Source organism: Diabrotica undecimpunctata, chromosome 3, assembly GCF_040954645.1.
Source record: "Diabrotica undecimpunctata isolate CICGRU chromosome 3, icDiaUnde3, whole genome shotgun sequence".
Classification (NCBI taxonomy): Eukaryota; Metazoa; Arthropoda; class Insecta; order Coleoptera; family Chrysomelidae; genus Diabrotica; species Diabrotica undecimpunctata.
The window spans coordinates 167264209-167278635 of NC_092805.1; the positions used below are offsets into that span (position 1 = coordinate 167264209).

The 14427-nt window shown below is 35.9% G+C and overlaps 1 protein-coding gene across 2 annotated transcripts in view; it reads left to right on the plus strand.

The window, feature by feature from the left end:
* LOC140437785 (uncharacterized) overlaps positions 1–14427 on the plus strand; it is a 90846-nt gene that overhangs the window by 37513 nt on the left and 38906 nt on the right. For both annotated transcript variants that reach the window (XM_072527509.1, XM_072527508.1), the window contains exon 2: positions 3771–3832. In XM_072527509.1, the coding sequence (XP_072383610.1) occupies positions 3814–3832 (19 nt within the window). In that variant the 5' untranslated portion in view covers positions 3771–3813. The remainder of the gene's footprint in view (positions 1–3770; positions 3833–14427) is intronic.

Genomic DNA, 14427 nt, shown 5'->3' on the forward strand with positions numbered 1-14427 from the left:
TATGGTCGTTCCGATAAAAGGTGCTATGTCTATAACACAACTCTACACCCCGAATGGAATAACACCCCTTAACACCCTGAATGAAAAGACAAATAAACAGATCAAAAAGTAATGATATCAAAAACACATGAAGGATAGACAGCATAAATGATTGAATGCAATTTTGAAAGAAAGAATGAAATAGTCACATTAGCAGAAAAGCATAAAATAAAATAGTTAGAAAAGCCATAGACTATAAATAGACATAACATCAGAACAACCAAATTTCACATGATTAGCAACACTTAACACGCTAGCTGAGGTTCAAAACCGAAAATTTGTTTTATTTACTTGCTACCTGATACATAAATATTAGATACATATTTCATAGCAATTTTTAAAAAGTTTTATCCCGGAATCGAATCAAAAATATATCAAACACCTCACTTTTCTACTTTAAAAAGTTAAAAATCAACAGTAGAAATTTACGACTCCCATACCACCTTCTGCTAAAACTTTTTAGCGCAAAAAGTTGTTGGTGTTGTTTCCGTACGCGAATATGAAAATTTTAACCCGACTTTTGAATTATACACCTCTCCCAGTCGGTACATAAATTTCGTTTGTGTATTTCGTCCGATTCTCTTAACACCAATAAAACAATTTATTTAACTTCATTCCGAGATGAAAGGGCCCACCTAGAATATCCGTAAGGGATGGAAAATTGAGAATTAAGCAGCGGAGCCACCAGCCGTCCTTTTGCTCTTATTCTCTATTATTCATTTAATAAAGGCGCTAGATAATTACAGCTCGACAGGAGAAAGAAGTTTCGTATTAAAATTTGACAAAAGGATGTTATTTTCGATGTCTACAGGAGGTGATTCGCTCGGTTACGCGGTGACTTTATACGATATTTGAGAAGGTGTTTATGCATTACTTTAATAATGGAGGTGCGGTGAAAATTTAATATGATAATGTATAAAGTACTTTGTAACTCTTGTATCTTCGTCAAAGGAAAACAGACTCGTAAATTTCGTTAAATTACCATCAACTATCACCTAATTGTAAGACAAGAATCCAATTATTTACGAAATATATCGTATACAGGGTATCCAGAAACTCTCCTGACAAATGACGACTGAAGATTCCTCAGATAATTTTAAGAGAATTTAAGCCAATTCACCTAGTCTGAAAATGCTTCCTAAGAGAGGTAGAGCTCTTTGAAGATGGTGGCTTGAAATTAGTTTTTTTTTTCAATACTTCCAGCACGCTTTACCCATCAATGCTTATATTTTTATAAAGTATTTTGCAAAAACACGATTCCTTTTCGAAACATTTTCGAATCTTTAAAATGAAGTAATACTCGAAAAAATTGAATTAATTACTAATCTTAATCTATTTTTTAACAAAACGTTTCATACTAAATCATCAAAGATTATTTTTCTTCTTATATTAGGCATTGGGGCTATTCCTGTTTGATCTTAAGAACGTAATCGTATTTTTTAAAGTCATCATCACGTTCTAGTTCTTCTTTCACTTATATATTGTAACGAAATAGCGTATTTTCAATGTATCTCGCATAATGTGTCTCAATTCTCAGAAGGATGACTATAAGAAAATCTTTTCGAAGTTAGTGATAGCAAGCGAGATACGATGAAGCGGTTGTACAACGAATACGTATGGTAACGAATAGAGATGGACTACTCCAGAAGATTCTAGAATTAGTATTTTTGTGTATAAGGAGCGCTGTTATTAGTTTAGTCTATAGTCCAAACAAAGCATTGACCAAGGAGCTCACTCCCTTACTTTCTTTGTCAGTACATCCATAACAAAATTAAACAGGTAGAACCCAACCGTCACCGGAAAACTTTCGGTCAATCCAACACAAGTCCTTACTTTGGTGTACGCTCTCTCATACAAATCTATCATAAGTCTTAGGTACTTCTTGTCTAGGGGCTGTATCGTACGCCTTCTCAAGATCTATAAGTACCAAATATAGTTCTCTTTTTTTCTCACCGTTTTTCTCTATTAATTGTTTTAAAACAAACAAGGTATCCGTTTTCCTCCTACCTGGTATAAACCCAAACTGTTCTTCTATGGTTCTCTCCCAAATTTTTATTGTGTTCGACAATAACTTTATTCCTCTACAGTTCTTACAGTCCTGAATGTCCCCTTTATCTTTATATAATGATATTATCACACTCTTTCCATGCATTGGTCATCCTTTCTTTCTCATATATCCTACTCATTATTTGCCACAAAATATCAATCCTTTCCTCTTCCAGAGCCTTCCAAACCTCCACAGGTATTCCATCAGGTCCTACTGTCTTACCATTCTTCGTCCTATTTAACGACTTGACAACCTTATCTCTCGCTATCCCCGGTATTACATTCCCACTGGAGATACCGCATCTCTGTCTCTCCTCTGGTGTTCTTCTTTTAGCAATTTTTTAAAGTACTAATACCATCTTTGCTTTATTTCAACATCGGTTTCTAACACTCTTCCATCTGCACTTTTAATCTGCGACACGTGGGTCAAGTCCTTTAATGATTTATTCCTTGCTTTAGCGATGCTGTATAACGTTTTCATTGCCTCGGGTTTTTTAACTGTGCAGACGATCTTTCCTTAGCATTAGTTACTCTTCCTCTCTTTTAGATCTGTCATACCTCTTTCTAGCCTCTTTCTTCTCCCTACCCTTCTGTTGCACTTCGTCGTTCCACCACTAAGTTTCTTTGTCCTTAGGAGGCCCTTTACCAAATGGTTTTTCTAGCACTTTCTCTCCCACTCGCACCACAATGTTACTGTTGGCTTTTCACTAGTCATTTACCCTATCTTTTTCCTCAAGCGCTTCCACCACTCTACTCTTAAAGACTCTTGCCAAATCCTTATCCTATAACTTCGACCACTTTACTTTCTGGTGTCCTACTTGCTTTTCTTTCCGCCTCACCTTTATCTCCGTATCCACTATCACCGATTGGTGTTTTGACTAGCTACATACTCACTCTTTATCACTTTGCAGTTGGTAACTCCTTTTAGCTGACTTCTTCTACACAGCACAAAATCTCTATGACTTTCCCTCCTCCCCTATAGGTAACATATGAATTGGTCTTTATTAGAAGTACTTTAATTAGAAATGATCACATTTAGGATCTGACCCTGTATTTAGCGACGACGTTTGAGGTTTTACGTTGAGACGTTGTTTAGATATCATTCCTCCACTTGTTTTTATACTGTCTATAATTGTTTGTAGATCTTGTGTGTTCTGCCAGGCTATTGTTTCCTTTTTTTCCTTTTCTTACAGTATCATCTTCTATAGAAGGTTGACAACTATCTCAGTGGAGGATCCTAGCTGCCATTGGGTATTTATTTGGTAAGCTGATTTTTCATAACCGATGAAAAATTTATAATTTTTAAAACAAAATCTGTGTTTTTATCAAAATTATTCTTCTGAGAATTTCAAAATACCACATGTATTATTCAGAAAGGAGTTGACGTGATCTCCTAAAATCAGTGGAGTAACAAGAGCGACAGCGGGCTGCATCAGCTTTTATAATATTTGTCGCAGTTGCAGACGTAACGACAGGGACCAAAAATTACAGATCATGAACTATAAACCCCGTACACAATGTACCATTACAAAACATCGAGCGTTATAACCTACACAACATAAAATGCTCATAGTTTATATTTCGAAATGCATGTTTTTAGCACTACAGCTTTGTAATGTATTCTAGAGCTTGGTTAATTCTTAATATATTTAGGTTTTGATATTAAACAAGTAATTCTTTTACAGATTTACAGGACAAGGTAAAAGATATCGAGCTAATGCCAACGACATGGATTACCATCCTCAAGGTAAGCACAAATTTGTTCATTTTTAAATAGTTTTCCTAAGATTTAGTAAATGCTTTTTACTTTTTAATTAACAAAAACGATGACTATAAAAAATAACTTAATAAGAGAAGTAGGTTCAGCCAATTTTTTTCTCAACTAATAAGAATATTATAATCTCCCACTTAACTGTAGAAAAACAAAGTGTTTATCTAATTGTAGGTTACAATATACTGGGTATAAGTGACGTACAATGGCCAGACACCGGCAAACTTATAACCAAAAACGGCATGATGTATTATGCTGGAAAGAAAGATCCGGCTCATCGCTATGGAGTCGCAATCTTGCTAAACATACAAGTTAACTAAATTCAAGTATATGCACCAACAGCGGATAAGGATGAAGAGGAGATAGAACATTTTTACATGGAGTTAGATACAATTTTAAGATCTATTAAAAAAGAAGACATTAAAATAGTAATGGGGGTGTTTAATGCTAAAGTCGGGAGAGGAAAAGTTGACGAATATGTAGGGGAATTTTTAGTAGATGACAGAAACGAAAGAGGGGATAGACTTATGGATTTTTGTCAAAATGGACAACTACCCGACAGAAGATTATACACTTGGAGATCTCCTGCAGACAACAAAGACCGCATAGTCAGAAATGAAATAGACTATATATTAGTCAAAAATAGATACAAAATTCAACTAAAGCAGTAAAACCATACCCCGCAGCAGATGTCAACTCAATGCATAGAAATAGAAGAGTATGACAGAAAATACGACAGCTTCAATATGCATAAAAAAAAGAACTAACAAATACCAAAAAGCGAGCACACTATGGGATACTCACATATGATAATGGTAAACTCATTGCAGACATCAAAGATAAACTAAGATTTTGGCAAGAATACATAATGAAACTAGTCCACGATGATAGAATGATACAAGAAGAACCACAGAAACAAGCAGACCGAAAATAATAATGTGCGAATTAGAACAGGCAATGATAAATCCAATGACCGCAAAATGAGTAGGCCCAGATCAGATACCCACTGATCTAATTAAATGCATTAACGAAGAAACACTGCATATACTTATAGATCTGTTTAATTGTTTCAGGCTTGCGTGCTGTCTCCATTGTTATTCAATCTGTACAGCGAAGCTATTTTTAAGGAAGCAATATCAGAGGAACAACAGGGTATATCAATAAACGGAAAAATCTTGAACATCATAACATTCACAGACGACACGGCTGTTTTTGCAGACAGTCTAGAAGTACTGCAACGCTTAGTAAATAGATAACATCAAGTCAGTATAAAATATGGACAATAAATGAACGTTAAGAAAATAAAGTGCATTATTATTTCTAAGCAACATACAGTAGGCTAGATCTCGAGGGCAAACAAGTAGAAAGAGTGAATAACTACAAATATCTGGGAACCTGGGTAAACGAAAACAATGACCAAGGTAGAGAAATAAGGACACGTATTGAAATTGCAAGACAAGCATTTATAAAAATGAAAACAATGTTTGTTAATCGAGACCTTCCTCTGGAGCTGAAGATAAGAGCCTTAAGATGCTACGTGTTCTCGATTTTTTTTTTATGGAATGGAAAGCTGGGCACTAAAAGTGGATAATATAAAGAAGTTGAAATCATTTAAAATGTGGTGCTATCGAAGGATTTTGAAAATACCATGGACCCAACAAGTTACAAATGCAGAAGTGTTAAGAAGGCTACAAAAGGATAGCGAGGTCATAAATCTCATCAAAACAAGAAAGCTGGAATATTTAGGCCACATTACCAGAGGTGCGAAATATGAGATATTAAGGCTTATAATGCAAGGTAAAATCAAGGGTAAAAGATCCATAGGAAGACGAAGAATTTCCTGGCTAAGAAACCTAAGAGAGTAGTATAGTTGCAGCTCAGTAGATCTTTTCAGAGCAGCCGCCAATAATGTACGGATAGCTGTGATGATAGCCAACCTCCGATAGGAGAAGGAACTACAAGAAGGTTATACCAACAATGAAAACAAGGGTCAATATATCAATAATGTGTATAATTAAAAGAGTGATGATAGGTTTAGTCGCAATTGCTAATATCAGTCAATTTATTGAGAGAAACCGGACGTGCCGGACGTGTAAGAATCTAATGATAATGCTAATTGTTGTGCCTTAGACGAATTTTTTTGTTTACTGAGGATTTAAACACCAGATAAGTCTAGTATTGGCTCATATTAATAGCATGTTGAACAAATAAAAGATGAAGTGATATAAGGTTGAATGCTCGAATAAATGAATTTTAATCAAATAAAGGCAGATATCGAGCACAGTTTATTTATTAAATCTTGCCCAAGTTATCTGGTCCTGGTTAAGACCAGGAGCCATTCTCTCTTCTGATGCCATCCAATATGTAGCTTCGTCGATTTTGAAATTTTTTTTAAACTGTTTGTCCTTTTGTTTATTTATTTATTTAGCGTATGGACTTTCACAGTACGATAAATATACAAATACAATAATATATACATATATATTAAATATATTATTTAAACACTAACGATGACAGAATGAATGACACTAAATATTAATGTCCAATTTACATAGCCATTCAATTGCTTCTGGGGAACATTCCGCAAATCCTGGAGGTTTCCACGGTAGGCACGATTCAAGCAGTCTGAAACACAATGGCTTATGGTCTGTCTAGATTGTCCGCAATCGCACTGTGGACTTTCTGCACAACCCCACCTGAACAGCGAATCAGCACATTTACCATATCCGGTACATATACGATTAAGCCTTGCCCAAGTGGACCGGGGCAGATTTGATCCGATGAAACCCTGAGTTGGGGTGGATATCTTAATATAGTCCGATTCTACTGTTGGCATCCATTTTGTTGTCCATTGCCTATGTATATCATAGGAATTACCAATTTTTCGGGCAGATCGTATTGGAAGATTTCTAGATCTCAGTCGCTGGTGCTCTTTTGAGATGGCTGGGATATCTTGATGTATTGGTAATTGTACGTTGGCTACAATTTTCTGGTACTCTCTCACTAATGCTGCTGTATGGCGTAGATCTGGTGGAGCAATATTGCTCAGAGTAGGCAGCCATCTCACTGGCGTTGGTTTTATTGTTCCAGTGATTATTCTCATGGTTTGGTTAAGTTGGACATCGATTTTGCTTGTATGTGCACTATTTAGCCATACTGGTGCACAATATTCTGCCACTGAAAAAAGCAAAGCTAGAGGAGAGGTCCGAAGAGTATCTGCAGAAGCACCCCAAGTTGTTCCGGCAAGTTTTGATATTAAGTTATTTCTTGTTCTTAGTTTACCGGCTGTGTTTGTAAGATGACTTTTGAAGGTGAGTGTTCTATCAAGTGTGACGCCTAGATATTTGGGGTTGTTGTTATGTTTGATAACTGTATCATTTAGAGTTACATTGAGAGTATCGCCCGCAAGTTGATTCGACAGGTGAAAGAGACAGGTTTCAGTTTTGCTTGTGTTAGGACGTAAGCGCCAGTTCTTAAAATAGTTACTTAGTGTAGTTAAGTCCTCGTTTAGAGCTCGTTCTCCTGCTTCTTTACCATTATCTTGGAAGCCAATGGCCAGGTCGTCAGCATAAGCAAATTTTCTTGATTTTGTTTCAGGTAAATCTGCTGTATAAAGGTTAAATAATAAAGGAGCTAGCACTGAGCCTTGAGGTAAGCCATTGTTAAGTTTTCTAACGTTACTCTGTGCATCATTCATATATACCTGAAACAGTCTGTTAGTGAGTAGATTGTTTATCAGCTGACAAGTTTTGAGGCAAGGTATGATTTTCATCAGCTTATAAATAAGGCCCTCTCTCCACACAGTGTCATACGCAGCCGTGAGATCTATAAATATTATGGCAGATTTTTCGCGTCTTTCAAAGCCAGCTTCAATAAATGTAGTTAAGGACAGCACTTGGTCACAGCAACTTCGTCCTCTTCTAAATCCAGCTTGTTCAATTGGTATCGCATCCTCAATGGTGTCACATATTCGGTTATATAAAAGTCGTTCTAGTAATTTATAACAGCAACTGAGTAAGGCAATAGGCCGGTAACTTTCAGGCAGCTTGTTGTCTTTGCCAGGCTTCTGGATTGCGATAATTTTTGTTCTTTTGAATTCTGGGGGTAGCACAGCTGTATTCACAATGTCGCTAAAGAATTTTTTGAGCCACTGTCGTGTTTTTGTACCAGTGTGGACTATAAACTCAGGATACATTCCATCGAAGCCTGCTGCTTTTCCTGTTTTAGTTTGATTAAGCGCTTCGTTTATTTCATCCAATGAGAAGGCACGTGAGTATTCTGATGTTGCGGGAGTATTTGCTTTAAGTTGTTTAAGAGCTCTTTTTGTCCTTGTGTTAATGTCTCATTTAATGTTTATGACATTGTCCATATATTATTGGATAGCCCAAATTTGACGAAATGCCCCTAAAGTTGCTCTAGGAGCGAAAGTACTTGGGCAAGATTTAATAAATAAACTGTGCTCGATATCTGTCTTTTATTTGATTAAAAAAATAAAAGATGATTCACAATAACCTTAAATATTTTGTTTGGAAATCCTATCTGGTTTAGCAATAATCAATTATCGATACTACACCCTTTGTTACTTAATTCACGTGCGTTTGTTACCAGCTACATACATTACAAATTTGGACAGAAATTCCTGATCCGTACCATTTACCGGAAAATGTGAAAAGGAAATTGCTCTAAGAACGAATTGTAATTGATCTGAATTTGATACTCCATTAACAGAAATCTTTCTGTTCTACTAAACCATTTGTGAATTCTCGATTGGTATCCGCCCCTCATCTATTGTCTGCACCTAAGTGCAAATTCGCGTAAAAATTTATCTTTCCAGTTTTCCCTTTAAAAAAAGCGTGAAAGAAATTGCTCGAGGATAAATTTTAACATAAAAGCAGGAAAACTATCACGATCTGTTTGCAATTCATTTCATATCAAAGGAATATCCGTTATGGAATTTTAAATGCAAAAGGAAGGATTATACAGTTGCAGTTCGAACTGGAAAGTGCACTTTTATTATTTCCCGTCAAAAATGTGTTCGGTAGATAGTGGCTGTTCATTTTAATATGATTTAAACCTTTTTTCGAAATTATTTTTAAAATATGATGAATGAGGAATTTAAATAGTCGGGTGATATGTCTTTCTTTTTAATCCAGCATCGGGACATGAAGGACAAAAGAGAGAAGGAGTTTTTTACAATTTTTTTATTTCTGATTTCCTCCTATTCCAAAAATAGAATAGACGCGTGAATGTTTTTATATATTATATATATTCTTGTGATAGCAGGGCTAATAAGGCTATAGTTAATGCACTATTGTAATTGATGTGAAGATTGAGACTGTTTTCAATGAAAAGTAGTTAAGTGACAATTAAGACATTTAAAAGTTTACCTTTAAAACTCCTTTAAATGCTAAACAGTGAATAGAAACTAAATTTTGTCGCCAGATAAAATATTGCATTATTCCAGTAATTGTTAAAACGATAAGATCTAATAGAAATAGGTTTATTTGTCTACGTAAATTTAAAATTCTGGGCTAAAACTATTAGCTCCAGCGCCGAAACAAAGCCCGCTATCAGCAGAAGACGCCTTCGCTGGAAATTTTCATTAATTGCCGCGGTTTGGATTACTATGATTGGTTAAACGCATCCCACAAACCCTGAAAGACGACGAGCTATCAAGCCTGTTCGGCTGCTTCTATAGAAGCTTCGCTTCCACAATCAGACATAACCTCTACTGGACGATTGACAAAAATCGCAACTAACAACAGAAAACAAAATTCTTATCTCCAAATCTATAATAAAACCTGTGTGGACTTATGGAATACAATTATGAGGGTGCAGCCAGTAATTATAACCTACTTAGTAACTTAGTAAAATTCTTCAAGGATTTCAAAGTAAAGTTCTATGAATGATAGTAAAACTTCTTGGTACATGGCAAATGAAATGATAGCAAGAAACCTAAAAGTTCCTACTATTAAGGAAGAAATCTCCAAGTTCAGCAGAAAATACAAAGAGAGACTAAGAACATAAAAAAAGCAGACCAGACATCACAAGATCACTTTAATACTCTTAGACGTGTGATTCCATCCAATCCATCCAGGATTTTGTAACTTAAGTCTTCGATATTAATTTTTCCGACCACCCTTCATTTTGTTTTTTTTGCGTTGATTTTTAAGCCCTTTTCAGAGCATTCGTTATTTCAGGCCTAATAGTTTAGATTTACTAGTGTTTTATATTAGTACGATTAACGAATAATTGATGATTGATGAGGTGTTCGCGTAATATCAAGTACAAGAGCATCATGTACATTTAACTTCACAAATTCATTTAATATTTTTTTGGCGCTAGTAGTACAAAACTAAAAGCTCTACAAGTTACATAGAGTCATATATAACACTTCAAAGTGTTGAAAACGGGAAGAGAAACAAAAAAAAAACATAAAAAAGGTGCGGTAAATGCCACTCAAGCGTTGTTCTATAAGACCTGTAACATTGTTTAATACCGATCTTTTGTTTAACTCAAACCATATTTTATTCACGGGTATTTTCGTCCAGAGAATTAGCTGTAGCTAAACACATTTCGGCTCCATGAAAGTTTAAACGGATTTTGCCAATATAAATAGGTCTAATTTGCATAAAATACGCGACGGAAACTCTAGCAAAGCTTCCAGCAAACGTAAAAAATCACCGATAAGGCCAAAACCAGATCCCAAAAGCGGGAATACTGGGGTGAGTTACGCTCAACCGGAAACATTTTATCTATATTAAAACCGAGTCAGTCAAAACGTTTAGTCCAGGAAACACGTCACGGTATAATGAGATCGATGATAACACACAAATTTCAGGAAAATTGAATATCCTTTATAAGCCCTTTGTACAAGAGAGGCAGAATCTGTCATGTTTAATGAAATACAAATATGTCGACGGTATACTGGGTGTATATTTTAAAAATTGTACAATAAATAAATTTTGCGTTAAGGAAGAAGGACTAGGACTTAAAATAATTTAATTAAAATTTTTTTCTTTTTGGTATCTTTTCAATCACTAAATCTTTGCTACAATCTTCTCTGTCTTATGCCAATATTATTTAATTATATCAATGTCAATATAACAATCAATCTATATACAGACGACCAACACTTGTAATATATCCACCAGAATTATGTTAAAATAGAAGAAGAACCTGATGTACTTGAAAACTAAGTGGGACTGGTGATTAATAGACTCAACCTTAACAAGGCACCTGGTACAGATATGATAACAGTAGAAATTCTCAAGGCTCTTGAAGAAACCTAAATGAAATTACTTCACCTTCTCTATAATTAAATATGGCATTCCAGAGAGACTAAAAACTCGCGTACAAAGATGCTAGGAAGTATTACAATGGGGATGTCACTTTGGAACTTTGCAACATACCTGGTTTTCTATAGTTTTTCGTCTTTTAGTTGATGTGGTCCAGTTATGTTATAGGTACGTAAGTAACGTCAATACTAGATATATGGTCAGGTTTCTAAACGCCATGAAATAGATACAAGACATACATACAATTTAAGTTTTCATTCTCCTTGGTTAAATTTCCTGACCGGGATGAGTGAATGAAACGAGAGCCTGTACTGATCCGTCAAACCGGGCTCACGTGGTTCACGAATGGGTCCAGAATGGATGAGTGGGCAGGTGCTGAAGTATATGGGAGCGGAATCGGATTTAAATCCACCCAGGCTTTCGGTTCCCATGCATCAGTTCTTTAGGCCGAGATCTTTGAGATCCTGGTATGTGCTCAGGAGATAATAGATAAGGCTTGCCCAGACAGGACAATCTCTATCTGCTCTGACAGTCAAGCAGCGCTAAACGGGCTGACGCCCTGGCAAAACAAGGCTCATCCACTCTTCCGGTGGGACCCAAACCTGTGATTGGAATGCCATTCAGTACTGGTAGGGATAGTCTAAAAGAGCTTCTTCTGTGGAGGTTCCAGGAATCCTGGAACCTCCAGTGGAGCCAGTTGTGGATGTATGAGACAGGCTAGGCTAAGTAGTGGTGCCATTCAAAAGTCCTACAGCTCAACTTCTCCTTTTAGACCGTAGAAGATGCCATCTGGTGGTCAGTATGCTTACAGGCCACTCTAGACTCATGCGACACCTTCATCTGCTTAGATTGGCAGATGGCCCACGGTGCCGTCTTTGTAATAAGGAGGAGGAAAACTTCCTTACTTGTCCTGTGGAAGTACCCGACACTGGCCTATCAGACGTGGCAGATCCTATTACCGACAAGAATGGAATTGGAGATAAAGGGGAGTATTATTAAGAAGTAATTAGTATAATAATAATTATTTTAAAAAGTAACAACGATAATAGAAATATTTTTATATATTAACGAAAAAACTTAACAACAAATTCAAATTAACTGTAGTATTTTCATAAAAGCAATCTTCTTAGTCACTTTTAGAGAGTTTTATTAGAAATTATTCAACGTATACAATTTTCTCGTTTTCTCCCAGAGCTTTTCCATTATTTCCGTTCGGCAGTAAACGTTACTAATCGCGAATTTTTAACTACATATAAAACACCCACTTTTCTGAAAAGTTGGTAAATAATTTGCACGCAGGCCATAAAGTGTGACCTAATGACCCGTTACGTATTACGAAATATGGGACGTGCCATATTTCATCCTGCGGGCTCTTTCCTCTCGAGAATTAACTGCGACTAAATACATTTCGGGGTCCATGAAGTCCGTAGTTCCGTTCGGCCGATATAGCGTTAATTTGTAGCAGATTTGGACCTGATTGCTCGGAATGAGTTTTCATTACGATGAAAAGAATAATCGAGTATCCGAAATCCGAACTCCAATTACCAATAAAGGGCAAACGTAATGTAATAGTCGCACAGAAAAGTTCTAGATCTCATTTATTTACGGAAAGGGGATGCGGAGGATCTCTTGGATCATTCTCTTAAATTTTTAAGCCATGACGATTGAGCCATTGACCATTTCCGTAACTTCTTTCATCCGCTGCACAACAACCTCCTTACGAACTCTATCTACCTAGCTTATTTTCAGAATGCTCCAATACAACCAGATTTCAAAAGCTTCACGTTTTCTTGGAAGTGTATGTGGTAAAAAAAAGTATTTAAAACATTCCCTTATAAAAGGTATAATAATAAAAACCCTATCGGGATTCATCACAGAACGTTTTCGGAATAATTATTTCATCATCAGTGCTATCCTAAAATAAGTATAACCACTTTAATTAAATCAAACGTGAAAGTTAACATTTTGGAAAAGATTACAAAAAGTGTGGGTAATACTTACTGGATGTACATATTTGAAGCCACTTGATACAGTATATATATATATATATATATATATATATATATATATATATATATATATATATATATATATATATATATATATATATCGACATCCTAAAATTAAAAGGAATATCTGAGAACTATTTGTTACATGGACTACATGTGTTGTAAATTTTCCATTTTAATATTTTAAACAATTTTTTATTATTTTAAATAAAGTAAAATTACATCTTTAAAAGAAATATTTCTAGAGTGGAATATGGAACGTCCCACGTTTTATTAGTGCTTTACAGGTCATCAGGTCATTCTTTATCTCCCAGCGGGATCCCTCTCAACATTTAAGGTATAAAAGTGCATTTTCCGACGCCAACGGAAGGTGTGGGTGTATTAAAAATTCCATAAAGGCGAGTTTTGTGTGGGAAATTAATGGCAAACACCTGCGATGGATTTTATAGCAGCAAAAATTTCCCGGGAAATTTGTTCTTTTATATTTTGAAATGGCGAGCACAACGACGAAATGGAAATGGGTTTTTAAAAAAAAGTTTATAAAAGTTAATACAAAAAAGTTTGAAGTATGCAAAATTATTCATAAGAAATAAGTTTGTTCCAAAGTATAGACTTTTTAATAAAATGCTTTTTTTCAAATTAAAATTGGAGATGTGAAATTAACAATCAATTGTATCCAACAGTCAAATCACTTTTGAACAAAAGTAAATGAGCAGGTTATCTTTTTTCCCATATGAAAAATATTGAAGTATTGCCCCATATGCCTCCTCCCATGCATTGGGAAGTTGTACGAGAGGTGCTGCGAGGAGGACGGATCGACGACGACAAGATTGAGAGATCGGGAGTGCTATCCCTGAGACAATTCGGACTCTGCAAGGGGAAGAGCACAGTTGTCGCAATTTTGAGTGTACTCGAGGCATTGCATAACATTTTGGACGAATAACGGTGGGCGGCTCTCCTGCTCTTCGATGTTAGAAATGCATTCAACACTCTGCAGTGGAAAGAGGTGATGCGGGCATTGGAGGAGAGGGAGTGTCCCAGCTATCTGATAAATGTGATGGTGGAATATCTTTTTGAGAGAAGGATCACGGTTGAGAAGAGCACGCTCGTTTACGTAACAGCTGAACTTCCACAGGAATATGGGGAAGATATGGGGAATATGGGGAAGTCCCTTCGTCTCCGAATTCGGGTAAGACATATGGACAACCTCGTGAAAGACTGGATGGCAGATCACGGACTGGAACTCGCGGTAGAGAAGACCAAA